Raw genomic sequence first — 20,497 nt, 5'->3', positions numbered from 1 at the left:
TATAGGAAATGGACCATACCTTATTGTCTGAATAATACCTGTTAATCTTTGAAAAGAATAAAAGCAATAAAAGCCTGGGGTTAGAAAATCCAAAGGGTGTAAAAAAATTTACAAGATGAGTAGTGAGAGTCACCCAGAATCTCTAGTCATGTTCCATGGAAAAATAAGTGTTTCTCACTTTCTGGGATCCCGTCTGGAAAACTTTTTAATGACTATACCAGCATTCATCAGAAATATTTACCACCAAAAACACGCCTTTTAAAGTCCGACCTAACTGATCATGCTACACACAATAGTCTGCGTATTTTTTCACTTAATTTATATGAGCATATGTAAATCTAATTTTTTTCTTCAGGAGGAACAGTTCGATAAGTTGGTTTAGATTTGGTGTGTCAAGGATGAGGTGAGTTCAGGGTCCTCCTACAGCGCGATCTTGGATGGGAACTCTCCTAAAGATCTTTTTAAAGAATAGCTATTTGTGAGAATTCTACTCTTCAAAAATATATGAATCAGAAACAAATTCAATGTGCAATCTTTTTTGTGCCACTTTGTAATCCTAAGAGGATTGTTTAACAAATATGCCCATGGGAACAATAATATTACAATGCATCAGCTAGTCTTTCTTTTTTTTTTTTTTTTTTTTTTTAATTTTTATTTATTTATGATAGTCACAGAGAGAGAGAGAGAGGCGCAGAGACACAGGCAGAGGGAGAAGCAGGCTCCATGCACCGGGAGCCCGATGTGGGATTCGATCCCGGGTCTCCAGGATCGCGCCCTGGGCCAAAGGCAGGCGCCAAACCGCTGCGCCACCCAGGGATCCCGTCAGCTAGTCTTTCACCCAAAAAGCTGTCCTGTGTCAGGCCCTGTGTTGAGTTCTTTACTCCTCAGGACAACTCTGGAAGGGAGCTAGTATCCTGTCTTACAGAAGAAGAGGTTTAGAAAGATAAGGTGTGAGAGCCAGGAAGTAGCAAAGCCAAGACTTTAAGCCAGATCTATCTGATTCTAAGATCTCCTATGAGCAGGGAATTTCTTGACCTAGGGTAAAGGGGCTGGCTTTTCACCAGAGAAAAGGAAGCCATCTAAAAGGCTGTACAAAGAAAGGGCCATTACCCCCCACTTCTGGTGTTTCACCCAGCAGTTGGCTTTGGGAGAGAGGGCAAAATGGGCTCAATCAAGTTAGCATTGGGGAGCGCTGGGGGCCACCTCTCACCCTTGTTTGTTATGTTGTCCCCTTAACAGGGGTCCTGAGCAAAGGAGTAGAAGAGCTACTCAGGCCTCTCTAGGAGGACAAAGACTGCCTAGGCTAAAAGCCAGCTGACCTCACCCTTCGCTCCCAACCCCACTGACAGCCTTTTCCAGAGAGATAAAAGGACTGGTAGTAAACAGAGGCAACAATAGGCAGGATTTCTCCCCAGAAATATCACTTTTCATGAAAGTGCCTATCTTGAAGAACTCTGGATATGTTTACAGATTCAGGAATGTGCAAAAACAAAAATATTTTTAAAGTATTTAAAAAGTGAGTAGAAAAGTCATCTTTCAGGGAATACGGTGACTATCTCCTGTTCCTGTTTTCTATGATGGGAAAAGAAGAGGGGGCTTTATTTTGCTTCATCAGGGCATCCAGGAGACCTTTTCTGGCCCAGCCAGCATTCCTTTGGGGTGACAGAGTGCCCGGCTGCGGTTTCCCCATCCTCCCGCAGCCCCGCAAGTGTGGTGACTAAGCCCACAGGAATCTGGCCCATGCCAACCCACCCAGAGGACAGCGAGGACAGGCAGCTGGAGGAAGCCCCGTGGCTACCCAGGGCCCCTACCCCAGAAAGAAAACCCAAGCTCTGCCCTCAAGCCCCAGGGGTGGCACAGGAAGGGTCAGAGGGTCACTTCGGCTGCAGAAGGAAAAGAGGCCACCTGAACACAGGTGACAGCCCACTGCCCTCCACAGGCCCCTGCAGAGCACCTGGACCCCAGACTCAGGCCTGACTTCACCGAGCAATCGGAAGGCCCAGTTTCAGGGTACACCTTTGTCTTGGAGAAAGACTCCATGTAAATGCTGGTTGTTTGCCTGAAGGAGGCAGATTTAAACTCTGGGCAGGAAACCACAAGTTCAGTTTGCCCAATAAATATAAGAAAACAAGAAAAATATAAACGTAAGGGCCACATGGCCAACCGATTTTTTTGGAAGCCTAAATCATGGTCAAATCAGCATTCTGAGACATGATTTCATTAAATCATTTCCCGGCACTTTATATTTTACTCCCTATGTGGCTGTTATTTTTTTAATATATAAAAAGAATAAAAAGTTTCTTGTAAACCACATCCCTTTCTTCCTTTACCACAACCTGCCATTCATCAGAGCCAAAGAGCACGCGCGCGCGCGCGCACACACACACACACACACACACACCCTACCACCATTTAAAGATATTTTTATAAGATTAAAGAAGGGTTTTAAAAAGAAAAAAAAATCTCCTGGTTAAAAATCAGTTTAAAAAAAAGTGCTTGATCACTGATCAGCATCAAAGCTTTGCTCCCCACATGAAAATAATCCATCAATGTAAAAAATGAATCCTCCCTAAAAGAGGGGGGACCTTCAAGACAGGAGACAAAAGCAAGGCATTACAACTTAGAAGCAAGTTGTTTCATAATTAAGCATCTATAATTTGACTATAATTATGTCATTCCTTCATTTTCATCTTTCTTTTATCTGAAGAGTCGTAAATTTTCTGATCATGTTAAGAACAGCAGCAGAGAGGGGTCAGGGGAGGAAGAGGGGAGAAGTGGGAAGGAGCCTCGCTAACAGAACCCATATCATGGTCACTAGTCATTAGGCGGATGTGCCCCCTAGCTAGATAGAGCAGGCTGTGAAAAATTCATCAAATGTGTTGCCTGGCCTTGTCCAGGGCAACACAAGCCATCCAGTCTTTGTTGGGTGAGTGTTCATTGGATGTTTTGGGAAGGGAGGGTGGGGGGGGGGGCTCCCTGGGAGATGGCAGGGGTGGGGCCAATGGGGAGAGTAAGGAAGGAGCTACTATGGAATCAAAGAAAAGCAAGTCTGGATTCAGTTTGGTTGCTTAGCTTTGATGACACCTTACACATGTTATGTTGGGTCTCTTGGTGGCCTCAGTTTTGTCATCCACAAAACAGGGTATGGCAGTATCTACCCTACAGACTGACACAGGTTAAATGAGAATACTCACAAGGTGTCTGGGATGTACTGACTGCTTGGTGAATGCCAGTCATGATAGTAAACAGTCCTTACTAAGAGATTAATTGTTAATTGCCACAGGGATACAAAGGGCAACTAGGGTCCATTCCCCCACGTAGAGATCTCATGCAGAAGAATCCACCTCGCACCTGATCCCTCTCCATGCCAGCAGCCACACCCCATGTTGAAAAGGGGTCTGGCATGTGTGGGTTAGATCAAGAGGCATGTCAGAGGTCTAGCTCATCGTGGGACATGCTGAAGTAACTGTAGGGGAAATGGGTTCTAATCTGCAAAACCTCCAAATGCAGGGGAATCTTCTTAAAAAGGTTCTGAAGAGGGCACCTGGGTGGCTCAGCAGTTTAGTGCCGCCTTCGGCCCAGGGCCTGATCCTGGAGACCTGGGATCGAGTCCCACGTCAGGCTCCCTGCATGGAGCCTGCTTCTCCCTCTGCCCGTGTCTGTCTGTCTGTCTGTCTGTGTGTGTGTGTGTGTGTGTCTCATGAATAAATCAATCTTTAAAAAAAAAAAAAGGTTCTTTGAGCTCTGAAGAGCTTTGAGCTTTGACATTGATTAGCAAAAAATGCCCTGTTGTCAACATGGTCTCTATTGCCTGGGATTTCTATTCAGAAAACTCTGAGTCACAGAAAGACACCAGACAAGAAGACAAAAGATTCTGACCTAATAAGATGCTGTAGCTCTGTTTCTATCATCAGATGAGTACCCTTGTCTTGGTGTGATTCATGGCATATCGGTGTGGCTCACTGCCCTCACCCACCCCTCTCCAAGAGCCCTTGAGGGTAGAAAAGGAAGCAGGAGAAAGGGAATGATGGGAGGGGAAGAAGAGAGTGTGTCTAGGTAGAGACCATGGATGGGAACTGTCCCAGGTTCTAATCTGGCTTGATCCTCAGAGTCATGGGCATGGCCTTGGCTAAATCTTCCCATCCATTTCCAGGTTGGCTTCCCTCTAACTCACTATAGCTTTTCCAGGGTATTAAGCACAGCATATGAAGGTATTTCTTAGCAAGTGCTTATGGAATGCAAAATTCTAACAGAACTTATAGGTATTCCAGGGCCTAATAAGCCTTTTCTTATGTTTTAATGGCAGCACATCCTTGAATAACCAAATCCATAGATACTGTGCAGGTCTGAAGGACTCTGCAGTGGGTGACAAATAGTGAGACCAGGACACTCAGCCTCCTGTGGTTTTCTTTGTCCACTGCAGGAAAAATCCTCTCCTCCCCTGCTAAGCCTGAGCATGTTCCATGAGGGCAAAGCACTCCAGAGTCATCACATCCTGTTTGCTGTCCCCCAGGTCCCCTCTGAACCTGAAGACCCACCCCCAGTCAAGTATACCTTTTGATACAGAAGACAACAGCAACACTGTGTCTCCTATAGAGGTCTCATTTTAACTGAAATACAAATACAAAGAATATTAACAGGAATATATGGGCCCAGGAGAAGTTCACCATGACAGCTGTAACTCTGGTAAAAATGGCAGGTGTGTGAAAAATATCTGCTAGAGGTCCTAGTGGAAGGGGTTCCTGAACTAAGTCAAGGAGCTAACTAAATGATCTCCAAGTTTCCTTTCCACTCTGAGACCCATGGACACAGAGCATTTCCTCGAAACTGGCTTCTTCATCCCCAGTCCAGTGGTCCCTGGAAGCCATACATGCATGGAAGCTCTGCCAAGTGCACAATCGCCCCTCACTTACCCACCTGGAGAGATGACCTCTCTCCTCCAGGAAACTCATTTCTGGGGCCCATACCTAAAATGTCTTCAATGTGGGAATCCAAAAAGTTGAGTCTCCTTAAAAATCAGTCTTGTAAGTACACAGGTTTTGGTTCATGATGCTAATGGAATAATCTGGTTGGGGAGTGGGAAGATGATACATGACACAAAAAAGTTAATGGTTACCTGCTGTGGTTTGCTTTAGTCTATTAGTTCAAAGTTAACTTGTTTGCTAGAACCATAAATAACAAAATCCTAGAAGAAATGGAAATTTGTTTCTTTCCATTTTCTTGAAGTATTAATCATTGATACAATTAATGGTGGATTGGCCTCATCTGCCCCAAAGCTCTTTCAACTTGCTAATAATTTGCCTTCACTACCACCAAAAAATTCTAGGAAACCTTGGGCTTCTGAGCATACTACACAGAATGAGGGAATCACATCCAGTGAATTCCAATCTCCTGTTCCACTTAATAAAAAAATGTTAACAACATACATTTTTAAAAATCTAAGCAGCTTCATAACATAGACATTTTGAGTCTTCCCATGATGCTCAATGAAGGCGTCTGACAAGAGTTTAATGAGCTGTTAACTGCTATCTTCCAGGCCTGATGGTTTTCGCTTCTCCCCCTACTACAGAAGTTGTACAAAAAGCAGTAAGTATCACAATCTGTGCTAAATGGAGCTGCCATACTCAAACATCTTCACCTTTCCAGTCTGTATAATCCATGCCTCTCTATTGGCAGGCAGAAGAATCTCAGCTAACTTCAAAACTCCCTCATTTTTCCATTACTTTAAATGACAACCCTTCCCCACTACTTTCTTTGCATTAAGTACTAGGAGCTGAAAGATGCAATCAATTTAGTATTTCTTATTTCTTTCTGCCCATTTACATTACTTATTTGTTTCAGCAGTTCCTCTTTGCCACAAATCCTTCCTTTGCCCATTCATGTCTGCATACTTAACATAGGTTTAATATTTCTTTAGGCCAAAGATCATATACTGAGTTTTTCTTTGACTGGAAGACTGAAGAGGCACAGAAAGATGGAGGATGTCTGGAATCCCTTCATTATCACAGACAGTTCTAGAGAACAATTTTCATTAAATGAGCAAAAGCTTAGATCAGCACCCCCACATTTAAGATCCCAAGTGGAGGGAGGAAAAGGAGAAGCAACCAAAATGTATTGAGCCAACCCTGGTTTCAGACACACTTTCCTGACTTTATATCATAGAACTTGCTTGGTAGCTCTGTGGTAGAGCAGGAAGTCTAAACCGATATGGACCCCAAGACCACATTTCATAAAAATCATGACATGAGTAATAAGCCAAAAGCCCACTACGCAGAAACCAACTCAAGTCCTTTGAGGGCAAGAATCATATCTTCTACTTCTTCTTACCTCCTACAGCACTCAGTGGACATGTTCCAGATTTGACTTAGAATCCTCCCACCCCAATTGGCAGGCAGAAACCCAAAAACGCTGACCCCCCCCCCCCCAGCTCCTATCCTGACCAATGCAAAGGCAACTTCTTTGTTTCCCCAAAGTCTGAACATCTGGGAAATGCTAAACCCTCAGAGTCTTTTTTTAAAAATCTGATATAAAGTGGAAACTGCCAGCTTCCCACCACTACGCCTGCCTCACCAATCAGACACTAAAGGGATAGAGCTTCTGGATAGAGCTCAAAAAGTATCCCCCCCACCATGGAACCAAAGCTATGGGCAGTAGTTGGACAGAAATGATATCTAAGACGAACAGGTTTGGGCAGGCTGGGAAGCAGAGGACGTGCTGCTGGTTGGGACCCTCAACTATCCTCAAATTTCTGTTTTTCTGAAATAATATGCTCCGCATTCCAAATGCCTTGCAAGGTTTTGGAATGCATCCCATCTGCAACTAGAGGGCCACATATACAATGCCAGGCAAATAGTATTGAGCAAGTGAAGACTACCTTAATGAAAGGTCTCGATTTCACTTGAGGCGAATACTTTTTCCATGCAAAGCCCCAAATATGGGACTCTCCCCCTTCTCTGCTCTTAGCACTCTTTGCCTCTCCTCTTTTGGCCAAAATTCTGGAGTGCCTCATTACACAGCATAAATTGTCCATCTCTTTCCTGTGGAATGTCATATATTTTATCTTATCTCATAACAAAATCACAAGTTCCTTTCATATTGCCTAGCATGGAACTTGCACTAAATAGACGGATCAACAGAAACAACGGAAACTCTGGCCAAGTAACAAATGTGAAACGTGCACAGACACATCAAGACCTAACTTAGATGTTACTTGTAATTCAAATCTCTTCACCACCATCCCTCACCACAGGAATGATATGTACATAGTATAATATCTTTCACTTCATTAATGACACTAGATTTATATTAACAAGGAGGTTAAGGAGGAGCAGGAGACCCAAAATAACCCACAACTCAGCAGAGGTTAAGGACTCACCTAACCATATAAACAAACTCTCACACCTTTACTTGCACAACTGTTCTTAAACTCAATTGATAACTGGTTTATTTATTCCAGATAGAATGGCTTTGGCCATCCAAAAATATTTTATCAATCCCTTTATAAAATTCCTGGACTAGAGTGAGTCCAAATTAGTGTGTCAAGTGCAAAACTGAACAGGTGCTTGCTCTCACATCTACACTACCCTGAGTGGAGACTCCCCAGTCTACTCATCCCAAACACCTCCCTTTCACAGCCCAGCCTCCTCATCTTCAGGAGAACCAAACTATTTGAATGCTACCCAGGGTCAAGCCCATGTGGAACATGGACTTATAAAGTATCTTTTCCATAGGCCTCCCTCTGGTCATGAGGGTAGCAAACTGAACTTTATAAATAGAGCTCAAGTCCTAACCTACCAGCAGTTTATCATCTATTTGCAGAAAGACACAAATGGCGAGTAAGCAACGTTTTCTGAAATGACTGTTAGAATCCATACATAAATATCACTGACCAAAGAACACAGCAAAGGCCCAACACCAGCACATGAATAACTTGCAGGTATGTGAGCCCCCCATGAGGGAGCTGTGGGGAGGTCTCGCAGGAGAATGGATTTGACCAAAACTTTGAAGAGCAAGAGGACAATGCTTAGGGGAGAAACCATGAAGAGCATGGCAATGTTTGCTCCAGCCTGGAACTCAGTATGTATACACATCAGAGTCAGATTGCCTAGAACCAAAATGCACAGCAAAACACACCCAACTCTCAAACTACTGAGAAAGTACTTTAATTTCACTTGGATAATTCCAGAAGTGCTTCTGAGTCCAAAGCAACTCAGCAGTATCATGGTAGACATCAGTCACTTGCCTATTGATAGCAGGAAACTCTTGTGAGGCTATCAGTTTGCTCAGATTCTGGATGAGGGAAAGCTTACTTCAGTTGAAAAGAATGATTTAGATGAATTTAAATTCATTCAACATAATCATGTTACATCGGTGTTTCTCAAAGTACTTATGAATAATTCACTTTGGTAACAGCAAAAGCCAGACCAGAATAAGTCACTTCAAAGATACAGGACTTAACATAAATCCTACTGATTTTCCTACCCCCAACGCCTTCTTTAACCACTTTTATTTCTTTCTACCCTATCACTGAGATGCTTCACCAGCCTCCTATCCTATATCTGCTACCAGCTCATCAGAGCCTGTGAGTCACAGCTACCTCCTGGGACCCCACAGCCTCCGACTCTCCAGTCCTGTCTCTAGGGGTAGGGCCCATTCAAAGAGCAGGTCAACTGCTTTATGCCTTTGTAAGTTGAGAATGTCTATTTCCATTGCTCTAAGTACCAGGGCCAACGCATCCATCCTAGGTTCCCAACATCCTATTCTGTAACAATGAATCCCAGAGCTGGAAGGAAATTCAGGGCTCACCTGGTTCAATAGACAAAGAGACCAAGGAGCAGGGAGACTAAGTGGCTGGGTTCCAGCCAGTAGGTTAAGGTGGAGTGGAGGAGGTCTGATATGTGCTTTCTGCAATAAATGACAATGCTCATGTATACACAAGTTTCATGCAAATTCCATTTGATCACATGGCTGGGTTGTCCTTTCTCCTTCTTGCCATTTGATTAGCCAGTCACCCACCTCTCCAGCCTGGCTTCAGAAATGAGAAGGCACTGATCAGAGGTTTGCATTTACTTTGATACAATGGAGGCATCTGAGACTAGAGTTACAGGAGTGTGAAGAGCTGGTATAGGAGAGCTCATGCTTCACACTTGAAATTGCATGACGTACACCAGGCTTGTTTACACACACAGAATCTGAACTAGCTCATACTATACGATTTACAAAAACCATTCACCTTTTATTGATTAGCTGAAGTGGGGTCTGAAGACCATCCCAATTACCATTTCTCTCTAATGACCATTTAAATGCCTTCTCTGGTGGCTCTTCATCTACACTTTGAGGCTTCCTATGAGCGCAGTGCCCAGCAAGATAGAACGACAGTTATCTAGATGAATGGTATAAACCTCCCTGTGGGACCAAATCAAGTTGAGGGTCTGAAATCTTCCAACCCTACAGTGTTAACATGAAGTTCAGCGGATGTTCCTGGGAATGGTGTTGGGCAGAAGGTACAGTGAGGCACTGGGAGCTATCACAGTGTGGCCATCGGAAAATCTAAAACCAAATTGAGGGGAGGATCCCTGGGTGGCTCAGCAGTTTAGCGCCTGGCTTTGGCCCAGAGCACGATCCTGGAGTCCCGGGATCGAGTCCCACGTCAGAGCCTGCTTCTCCCTCTGCCTCTATCATGAAAAAATAAAATCTTTAAAAAAATAAAAATAAAATAAAACCAAATTGATCCTGCAAAACAACTTTCTCTTGAAATAGTAGAGCATTAAGTTGGCTTTGCCTGTTTTATCAACTGTCCATTAATAAAACTTGCTTTACTTAAGCACCGCTAGACGTTCACCTCCTAATAACCATCTTTGGCACCCAGTGACTTTTCCAAGGACAGTTTTTCCTCCCAATAAACAAGAAATATTTTTGAGCTAAAGATGCATTCTCCTAGGAAAATCATACATTCTCAGAATTCCATTCATAAACAACTACAATATCAAGATCCTTCCTGCCTTGAATTCCTGTGAGCCTAAAATGATGGCCAGACATGAGGCAGCAGTGGGGGAAGGCAGGGGTAGGAAACCCTATACTCTCAGAAGATGACACCACGCCACCTGGACCATACGGCCTAGCTGGTGCCACCTAAACAGTGAATGAAATTATAAAAAGGAAGTAAAGGGTATGTGATTCTGCATCTGGGCTTTTCTGTCTTTCCTTGTAGGTGGGAGAGGACAAGGTACATTTTCCATGACCTTGCTTAAAACCTGTTCCAAAGCTTATTTGACACAGTTATTCAAAACCCTTTAACAGAAGTACCTTTAACAGAAGTATGTGTTACAAAATAATCCAATTATTTCAAGTTCACTGAGGAAGAGCACAAAAAAAGAAATATATACATATATATATATATCCCTATATCCTATCTGAGGAACGTCTAGAAACCTACTACTAGCAGGTTCTGAGGAATAGTCTAGGAACCTACTAATATCATCTACTTGGCAAATCAGAACAAAAACGACATACTAGGTTACAACTCCAGGAACAAAAGCTCGTCTCTTTGGGACCTAGGAATCTGCCTAGTTTCCATTTGTCTCCATATTACCACTAACACCTTCTATGGGGGTCAGGGAGATTCCTAATTCAAATGCTATGGCTCCCCAGGAAAGGTTTCTAATAATATCAGCCTTCATCTTGTCTTTTTTGGTATCCTAGGTTATTTGCTCCCTGATCCTCTTTTATTGTTTTCCCATTCCTTTTTGCTACTAAGTCCAACTCCTGGTCTCAGCAGCTGCTAAAAACCATCCAAGCACTTTGCATCTATCCGGAAATCCAGAATGGCAGCCTCAGTTCATAGATCTGCTGCCAAGAGCAGATGCACATCCATCACAGCTGGGCCATCCTCCCTAGGGGCCCCTGGGCGCAGTGGGCTCGGCCCAGGGGCTGAGGAGTTGATCCTGCACATGATAGCAGGGCCTGCTTATACGGGCTCCAGCAACCACATCCTCATACGCTCCATCATTAGAACTTGCAACAACAAAATTAGAGGCAGCTACACACTGGGTCAGTCTGCGCAGCCTCTGTACACAAGGCTATGAGTATAAAGCACCAGAGAGCCCTCAAGCATGCTGCCTCTGTTCCCATCCCACGTGGATTCCGTAAAAAATGGCACAGAGAAAGGAGAGAGGACTGGGTGGTTGTTTGTGACTGAGGCAAAGAAACAAAAAGTGACTTCTGTCCAATAATGAGATGAAACACAAGCCAGGCTTCCGGGAGGGGGCCTGACATTCCTGCACAGCATTTTCCCACCCACCTGATCCCCTCAAACGGAAGGAAGATCTAAGGGAGGACAGAGAGAGCCAGTGTTTTGTTTCCTGCGCTGGGGGCGAGAGTAGGGAAACGAAACAAAACAAAACAGCCAAAACAGGAGAAGAGGCTGGGAGGCTGGGTGGTAGCATAAAGTGGTATGCATGTACAAGTACACACACACACACACACACACACACACACACCCTCTGCTAGCATTACCCAAAGAAGAGAATAAACAGGCACATGCTCCAGCCTGGAGCAGATGGTTGGCTACCTTTACTATGTGAGACCGGCAGTTGTCACAAATAAAAATGTACATCCTTGTTATCTTTACAAAAAACTGTGCCCACTCTATAACCACTTTACTGCTCTCTGCAAAAAAAAAAAAAAGAAAAGAAAAAAAATTTTTTAAAGATAATATTTAACATTAGTATCAAACAAGAATCTTATTGTTGATATTTCTTAAATTCTTCCCAACACCAAGCTTGCAAGCAGAATAAATTCATAGGGTTTGATAACCAAATAAATAGAGTTTACATGTAACCATAGAGGCCACCCTGGCATCCTGATATAGACATATGTACCTCACTGAACGTTCTTTAAAGATACAGCTTATCTGGACAGACACAAGAATTTGAACAATTTGGATTAAATTAGCAAGAACCACTCCTACACCATGCCACGCTATTTATGATCATTGAATTTTTGCAATTTAGAAAAAGCAATAGAAAAAGACCATTTAAGATATGACAGTAAACATACACAGTCAATCCAGTTTAATGTTCAGAATCCTAGATGGTCTCTGCATGCAGCTCTGAAATAGTTTAATTTTACAAAGATTAGCAATTGCTATCATTTCTCAACAACCTACTATGTGCTAGGCAGTCTGTCTGGTGCTTTACAAGTTCTGTCCCTGCCCATCCCGGTTTCAGAGATGGAAGATAAGGCCTGGTAGCCCCATTCCAGCACCTGAGAACATATGAGGCTAATGAATGGAATCCCCTCAATTCATCGTCTGTTCTTAAACCTTTGCCATATGATGTGACTTACCCATACTGGAATGTGTAGTTTAAATGTATTAAAATATATATCCTTTTTTTTAAACAAAATTACATTTTCTTGCAAATATCCATGTTAATATGCCATGATGATCCATAGGGGAAAATCACACTTTCCAGGTGCGGGGCCACCTCAACGCACCTGAAGATAAGTCAGAGGGTAACAGGCATGTGATGGTACTGCTTTCTCCACGGAATCCACAATATTGGCAAGGGTGGACACCCAGGGAATATCAGGAGTGAGGCCCTAGCCAGCCCCATGACATCCTAAGAACTGCAGAAGAGTGGCCGAGCTGATATTGCAGGAGCATGCTCTTACCTGAACGGCCATTCTTCCTGCCTATGACTCACCCTTTCCACTGGCCCCGGAAGCCCTCATCACTCCCCAGCCTGAGATGGCAACTGTCTCCACCAGACCCTGGGACCTGCTCGCCTCCCGTGCCTGCTCCTGCATGTGCACTTCACATGGTTGCAAGGTTCTGCGATGAGCTACTTTTTTCCAAGGACCAAGAACAGGCCAGACACAGAATAGAACCCAGAATGGTCTAGGTTTTGGATTTTGACCAGGGGCTCCTTCTTCCACACAAAATATCTCTAAATTTCTTCAACACAGATTCTCAAGTTATGCATAGTGATAAACAGATGCTTGCTCTGTTTAATATCCTGTATGTCACAGTCAGAAAGAGTGCATTCTCCTGCTACCAGCATTCCTGGAACACCGTGGCTGTCTCCCGTTTGCTCCCAGTCAGGGGAGCATTCCATTGCAGGATGGTGCTCAGAGACTCCACTTCCTACAGGAAGTCGCACTGTATGCTAGAAGGAGGTATGTATCCAATTCATGGCTTCCAGCTTCACAACAAGCCAAACCTAACTTTGGAACCACCCTGAGCACTCCAGCTGAGCAATGCAATCTAAGACAAGGTTAGCCACAGGCCCACATGATCCACGTCATTCCCACTCTAATCAAGAATGTCACACTGGCATCCACACAAGAAAAGTGAGATAGAAATATTAATGTAACAAAAGAAGCATTTTAGGAGTAGGAAGAAATCAGGACAATCTTACAAGTAGGCTCAACTGGTGAGACCTGAAGGGACTCCAGGTATTTCCAAATACCTCGAATTGTAAAAATTATCCTAGGAGAGCTATTCTGAAAGCCTTTTACTAAGATGAGATCCTTATTGGAAAAATAAACTTCTGGAGCCCAGGAGAGTGACACCTTAATTAGGGGACAATTAGCCAAGAGCAAAGCCTTACAGGAACCAGGCCTGAGAACTACACGATGGGGATGGGCAAAGGGGTGTTCCAGAGAGCCACGGACATAACCTGCTTCACCATCTTGGTAACAAGGGTCGACAGGCAGGGAGAACAGAATGTGATCTCCATGCTTGACTATAAAAGGCATAGAAATGAGGCCCAGGGGCATGTGACCCCCTTCTAAATAAAGATCACCCCCACACTGGGAGCAGCTGACCAGAGTAGGGGCCTTCCAGGGGAAGAGAGACAAGCTCCTACCAACAACACAACACCAGAGCCTGCTCAACTCACTGCCTTCTCATCCAGGATCCACAAGCCTGTCTCGGCTCCAGCTGGAAATGCAGGTCCCTCTCTTCATCCACCTTGGGCAGTCTGGAGGGCCATAGCATGCAAGAACTTGGCAGCTGACTACGCAGAAGTCCAGAGAAAGAAATATCCCTCACAGGAAGCTTAAAACTTGGAGGAGGAGGAAGAATTAAGTGCATGCATGAGAGCTCAGGGCAGAGACACTGTGCCCCTCACCGCACCCCAACCCAGTAGGTGATTTACACTTAAACAAGCCCCCTCCCTTGTAACTGGCAAGCCAGATGTATCAACCTATAAGAAAATGAGGGAGAAATCTCTAAGATAATGAAAACGAGAGGGACCATTCCATTCCACACACCAATACTGCCCTATGACAAGTATCTGATAAACAGGAATATTTCCTGTAAGGGGAAAAAATGTAGAATTGTCTTTTTTATGCTACCTGACTTCATTTGAAGTCCCTGATCTCATCAGTGAGATGGCCGTAAAATGTTTTCCTTTTGTCAATAAAGGGAGCCACTTACTGCCTTCTCACACGAAGGCTCCAATCTGCTGTTTTCCTGATTTCTCATTTGGAAGGCAGTGGGAAATGCAACACACTCCAGGACCGCTGTTCCTAGTCAATGCCCTTTTAATTGAAATAAGGCTGTACCACCAGCAAAGCCAGTTTCGAACACAGCCAGGCTCACCACCTTCACAAATTTCCTGGCAAAGACCAGGCCTTCTCATGGGGCAATACCATGATTTGAGTGGAACATAAACTATTCATCCTATTGGGTTAAAAAGTACTTGGAGACGCTAAGTTTAGTAGTAAGTTTTATATTTCCGTGGGGGGGGGGGGCGGGGCGGGCGGGCGGGGAGGTGTCTAAATCTGAAATCAAGTACCAGAAAGGCCCAGTGGCAAGTGAACACCAGATACCACTTAGGCAATTAGCTGGGCAGGAGGAGAGCCATAGGTATGGCAAGAGGATCCACTCCTTTTCCCTTTCTGTACATGCCTGGCCTTCAGCATATAACTCCCCTACAAAGTAATGAACAGTCCCACAGTCCAAGCCTCAACTTTTTTTTTTAAAGATTTTATTTATTTGAGACAGAGAAAGAGCATAAGCAGGGAGGAGGGTCAGAGGCAGAGGGAGAAATAGGCTCCCCTACCAAGCAAGGAGTCTAACCTGGGGCTTGATCTCAGGACCCTGAGATCATGACCTGAGCTGAAGGCAGATGCTTAACTGACTGAGCCACCCAGACACCCCCAATCCTCAACTGTTAAGATGATTCCCATACTTCTCCACCATCTTTGGCCTTGAATCATTCTGACAAGGGCAGGAGAGAAAGGAGCTACTACCATCCATAGCTGAAGAGCTAGAGACAGCTTTGGTGACAGTGCTCCTGGGTAGCAGGGACTGAAAATTACACAAGAAACATCCACATTTCCTAATCCTTGAATCTTTTGGCTTGCTGAGGACTGTCATTACACACTGATCTCTGCTCAAGGAGGGGAAACAGATCTATCTGGCAATAAATCTTTCACAAAGGCAGGCGCCGTGCTCACCCCTGGCATGACAGCCATGCTCTCCGAGGCTCGGAGGACACGCCCAGAATTTACTCAGCAATGCAAAAAGTGCCACTGCAGGTTTCTCTGTTGCAAGAACAGCCCACCAGAATCTGCAAAGTCCAAAAGTCCTCCACCAACGGGCAAGGATTCTGGCGATGAGGACGGCCAGTTGGTCAGCACAGAAGAGCACCATCATGGGCCAAAGATACAGCATGCAGAAGGCAGGGAGGTGGCTTGTCAGGGGCATGGCCCAGTTTCATGAGATCTCATGGGCTCCTACTACCGGATTTCAGGAAGTGGAGTTTATGGATCAGAGTGTCTGTTAGGGAGTTCACTGGGCCTGGGCACAGGTGGAGAGAGGCCATGTCACTGAAATGGCAGAGGGGATAGCAGGGGATAGAAGATTCGAGAAACATTTGGGATGGAAAGGGCTTGTCATTCAACCGGAGGAGGGAGCATCCAAAGGACACTCAGGTTTCTGACATGAGTGTGAGGAGTATATAAGAATGCTGCCTATGCCAAGGAGGAATACAAGAAAAACAATGGGTAGAAGTGAGGAGCCCAAGAAGCCCAGCAGACACTGAGATACCCACAGTTGTCTGGACAGGAGTGGGTTTGTTTGGGGCTCACCAAGAGGTCTAGGCTGGAGATGATATCTGCAGATCAGATGCAGCAGAAGGATATTAAAGCACCAGACGGGACAGTTCTGGGGAACAGGGACAGTGAAAAGGGCCTAGGATGGAAGTCTGAAGTCTGCCAGGTAGTAAAGACCAAACCAAGGAAAAGGAGCCAGCAAAGAAACAGCTGTAGAGATAGGAAGAGAAATGCTATGGGAAGGCAGCGGAGGAGGACTCACTGGTGCCAAATGTCAGGGACACTAGTTTCATTTTTACCGAAAGGAAAATGCTGTACACAACTTTTTTAAGGGTCACTTTTTAGTAGTAACTCAAGCCTGAATAAAATCACCCCTCTAGGGATGCCTGGGTGGCTCAGGGGTTGAGTGTCTGCCTTCGGCTTGGGGGGTGGTCCCAGGGTCCCGGGATCGAGTCTCTGCAGGGAGCCTGCTTCTCCCTCTGCCTATGTCTCTGCCTTTCTCTCTGTGTCTCTCATGAATAAATGAATAAAATCTTTAAACAAAAATAAAAACCACCCCTTTAAATCCTAAGACAACAGAGAAATACCAAAGCATGTAGGGAACCCATAAAGTAGTCATTTCCTCAATGGGGCTATCTATGAAGCTGCCTGCCAGCCACATAGTCATGATAGCAAAGAAGGAGTTTAAGGTAGAGCGTCAAGTAAAAACTGCATATCAGCACCCCATAATTGAGTGTTTCTCTGTTGTGTCAAAAATTTCACACACATCCTTGATTTGACGTAGCTCTCCAGATGCTCTCTTTACTTCCGTAGGCAGCCCTGTGAAGAATGACTGAATGGGATTCTTCCACTCTTCATCGTTTTAAATGGCCATCTTAATGCTCATGCTGACTTCTAGGTAGACATTCTGTCTGGACTCAATGCCCTTCACCTGGCTCCTGGCTCCTTGGATGTTTCCTAGCATCCTGCTAGAGGGGGGTAGGAACATCACAGCACTACCAGGCTCAGCCAGAGAGACAATGGGGGAGAACACATCGCCATAGGAAGAGTTCTCTAAAGAGCATGTGAGCCACACCTGTAATTTCAAACGATCTCGTAGCCACATGAAAAGTGAAAGAAATAGGTGAAATTAATTTGATAATGTAGTTTACTTAGCCTAGTAGGTTCCAAAATATTGTCATTTCAACACAGAATCCATAGAGCAAATATGAAGAAGGTACTTTACTTTTTCTCCCCTCCTTCTACGTCTTTGAAATTCAATGTATTTTATGCTTAGAGTGAGTCTCAATTCAGACCAGACCATGGTTCGAGTACACAATAAGCCACAGGTGGCTGGCAGCTACCCACCAGACCACACAGGTCCACAGGGACTGACTCTATGTAAAGGGAGGGTGCCAATTCAATTAGAGAATCTCTAAGAAACCTGAAGTTTTCCTGAAACTCTGAGATGAAGGAAAGACAGTTTCCTTGAATGCTGTTCATAATTGTCAATAACCACTCCTTTGTAAAATCTCAGAAAAATGTCAATAGGGCTGACACAACTGGCAGTGAAGAAGGCTGAGGGGTGTGGCCTTGGGGAGACGGGTGTTCAGCCAACAGGCCTGTCAGCATCAGCTGTAACAGCACCAAGTCCCAGTTTCTAACCCCATTGCTTTCTTCTGGTACTTTTCCTTTTTTTTTTTAATAGTCCAAGAGCCTGATGAGAAAGGTAGGATCTAATCCCAGATGAAGAAACAGAGCTCCAGGCAACTTAAATTACTTGCTCATTCCCGGTTGCAGCTACCAGACCTGGACCCAGGACCCAGGCCTCTCGCCTGCTCCAGGCTTCTTCAACAACCAGCTGGTCAGAAATGGCCAAAAATCCACAGTGAGGCCAAAGCAAACATGGACTGAATCACTGAATAAGTGCCCACCTAATGACTTTTTAAATAACACCTCCCTTTTGTACAGAGCTTATGAGTTTCCAAAGCAGTTCTGTGCACATGTTTGGTTGCCACTGAGTCCATAATATGGGACTGCTGTTAGGAACATTCGAAAGATGCCCAACTACGGCCCAGAAGGACAGACTGGTCCAAAGACACTCAGGCCACTATACCACATCCAAAATCTTCCCAGTACACATGATGCCTCCCTTGATGACGCTGGTTTCTTTTAAAATAAAATTTAAAATGTCAAGACTACTTAAAAAGAGATTTCTGTTGTTTTCTCAAAACCAGTGGGTAACCTAATGATAGGGTAGAATTTTAATTAATCACAAATGTGACTTTAGCACAGTGCCTTCCTCCAACCCTAGCCAACAGGGACCCATCAAGAGGCCTCATGGTGTTCTCGGCCTTCCTGGTCACAGCCAATGAGACCCCTTCCCTTATTAATCAAATCCTCATGTACACACTGATGAACTGATAGAATAAAAGTGTGTTCTGAGTCAAAGAAGCCATCCTTTTCCTGCTTCAACCCTGGCTGGACGGGGAACAGAAAGAACAGCTACCTGTGGGGTCTGGCCTTTGATTTGTTTATTTTATACACTTCATGGTTTAGACAAGCCTACCAATTTGGGATTTCTTGGCTCTTCATGACTAGCTAGAATACATGAGCTCCTTGGGTCTTTAACTGGGCCAACCATTAAATAATAGCTATTTATAGCTACCACACTGACTTCTAACCAGGGAGAGGAACCTTCCTGGCCAACATACCTAAACATTGCTGAAAGCAACACGGCAAAGGCCCAGACTTGCCTTCTAATACCAAACAACCTGGGTCTCAAGGTAATTGATCACAATAATTCAAGAGCCTGGTTATACTCAAGAGAAAAATAAGCATATTACTGGTAAATAAGAAGCTTTAAAATGTCACCACGTGACCCCCCAGAGCAGTGAATACACTTCAAAGTCTTTTCACTAGGTGATTTCATAAGATCTGCACAACTCTTTGGGGCGGCGGGGGCGGGGGGGGGGGGGCGGTGTAGGAAAAAGGAAATGGAAGCCTGGAGTGTACAAGTGCACCCATCACACAGCTACCTGCAAGTACAGCCTGAATTTGGGATTCCTGGAATCTGGTCCAGGGCTCTCCCATTGTGGTGAGGTACTCCATTATAAACCAGCACACCTAAGCATCATAACCGTCACTGGGGAGGACAGGATGGAGGTCACCACTTCCACAGGATGTGAAGTGAATTTTTACTTTCCCTTTACTCAACCACATTCCAAGTATATTCATACAAAGGAAGTCCTGCCATCCCACAAAGGATGAGCCAGGTGATAGGTAAGCAGTCCCTGACTGCTAGGGCTTAGGCACTTCCAAGCACACCAGGTCACCTTTCTTGTTGGAATCTAAAGCTTAAGGTCAGCAAGCTTCTAGCCCAGAAGGGTGACAGATTATATCCAAGACATGATCTAGATGCTCTTGATGGCAGCCATGCCAAGGTCCTGCATTCCATGAGTTCCCGAATGCAAAAGGAAGCCAAGCAAGACCCCAACCTGCACAGGGCAGGTGGCCTCATCCTCAATGCAACACAACCACACCCTCCCAGCAGAACCCTCAGCAGAACCCCCAGCAGAACCTGCACATTCAGAAGAGGAGAAAGGGCAAGGGAGAGCAGGAGGGGTAAAAGGCGCAGAGAGAAAGCCACAACAGCATCATCCTTACTTTTCTGGCAGCGATTTGTAGTCCAGCAGCGATAGTTGTATTCATTGTTGATGGTAGTCTTCTCACACAAGGGCTTCTCCTCCATTGTCCCTGGACACAGGTCCCCACATTCCTTAGGGGGTTTGTTCCCCACGATGTAGTTGTTGGACACTGCATCCAGGATCAGGGACCAGTCCACTGTGGAGAGGTAACAGAGGTCAGCATTCTTCTCAATCCTGATGGCCCCCCGAGTAATGTTCCTCAGATTGTAAAGCCCAATATCCTTGAGGTTGGTCATCTCAAAGATGACCAGGGCGTAGTTGTAGAAGAGCTTCCAGCCGCGGATGACTGTGAGGTTGGGGAAGAGATCCCCGAGGCTCTCAAGGCCGGCCACACGGAACAGCAGCAGGTACTCGGTGATGACCGTGAGCTTGGGGAAGCGGTAGCTGCGGTAGTCCTCTGCCTTGGAGATGAGTAGGATGTGGAGGTAGCCCTCGATCACTGTACAGTTCTCCAGGCGCTTCAGCTGCTGATAGTCATTGCGGATGTCGATGCCTGGCCCACAGACTGAGGGGAGACAAGAGGGCAAGGGCAGGACATGTCTGAGTTAAAAGGAAATCATTTTTAGAACTATTTCCCAACCCACAATATGGCCAGTTTTCAGGAAACCTGTATTAGTATTATTAAAGAAATAAGACTCTGTTCTTGGCTGTAGACTAACCGTAGGTGTAGACTATTATTCATGAAGTGTCTACACTGGGCCAGATATTGTGCAACATACCCAGTGACCATGGGAGATGCCATCCCCATC

At 44.9% G+C, this 20,497-nt stretch overlaps 1 protein-coding gene across 2 annotated transcripts in view; it reads right to left on the bottom strand.

Annotated features, from left to right (window-relative positions):
* IGF1R (insulin like growth factor 1 receptor) overlaps positions 1-20,497 on the bottom strand; it is a 302,920-nt gene that overhangs the window by 228,504 nt on the left and 53,919 nt on the right. For both annotated transcript variants that reach the window (XM_025438072.3, XM_049108436.1), the window contains exon 2: positions 19,708-20,253. In XM_025438072.3, the coding sequence (XP_025293857.1) occupies positions 19,708-20,253 (546 nt within the window). The remainder of the gene's footprint in view (positions 1-19,707; positions 20,254-20,497) is intronic.

Source organism: Canis lupus, chromosome 3 (assembly GCF_003254725.2).
Source record: "Canis lupus dingo isolate Sandy chromosome 3, ASM325472v2, whole genome shotgun sequence".
In the NCBI taxonomy this organism is placed as follows: Eukaryota; Metazoa; Chordata; class Mammalia; order Carnivora; family Canidae; genus Canis; species Canis lupus.
This window is presented reverse-complemented; position numbering and strand designations above follow the sequence as displayed.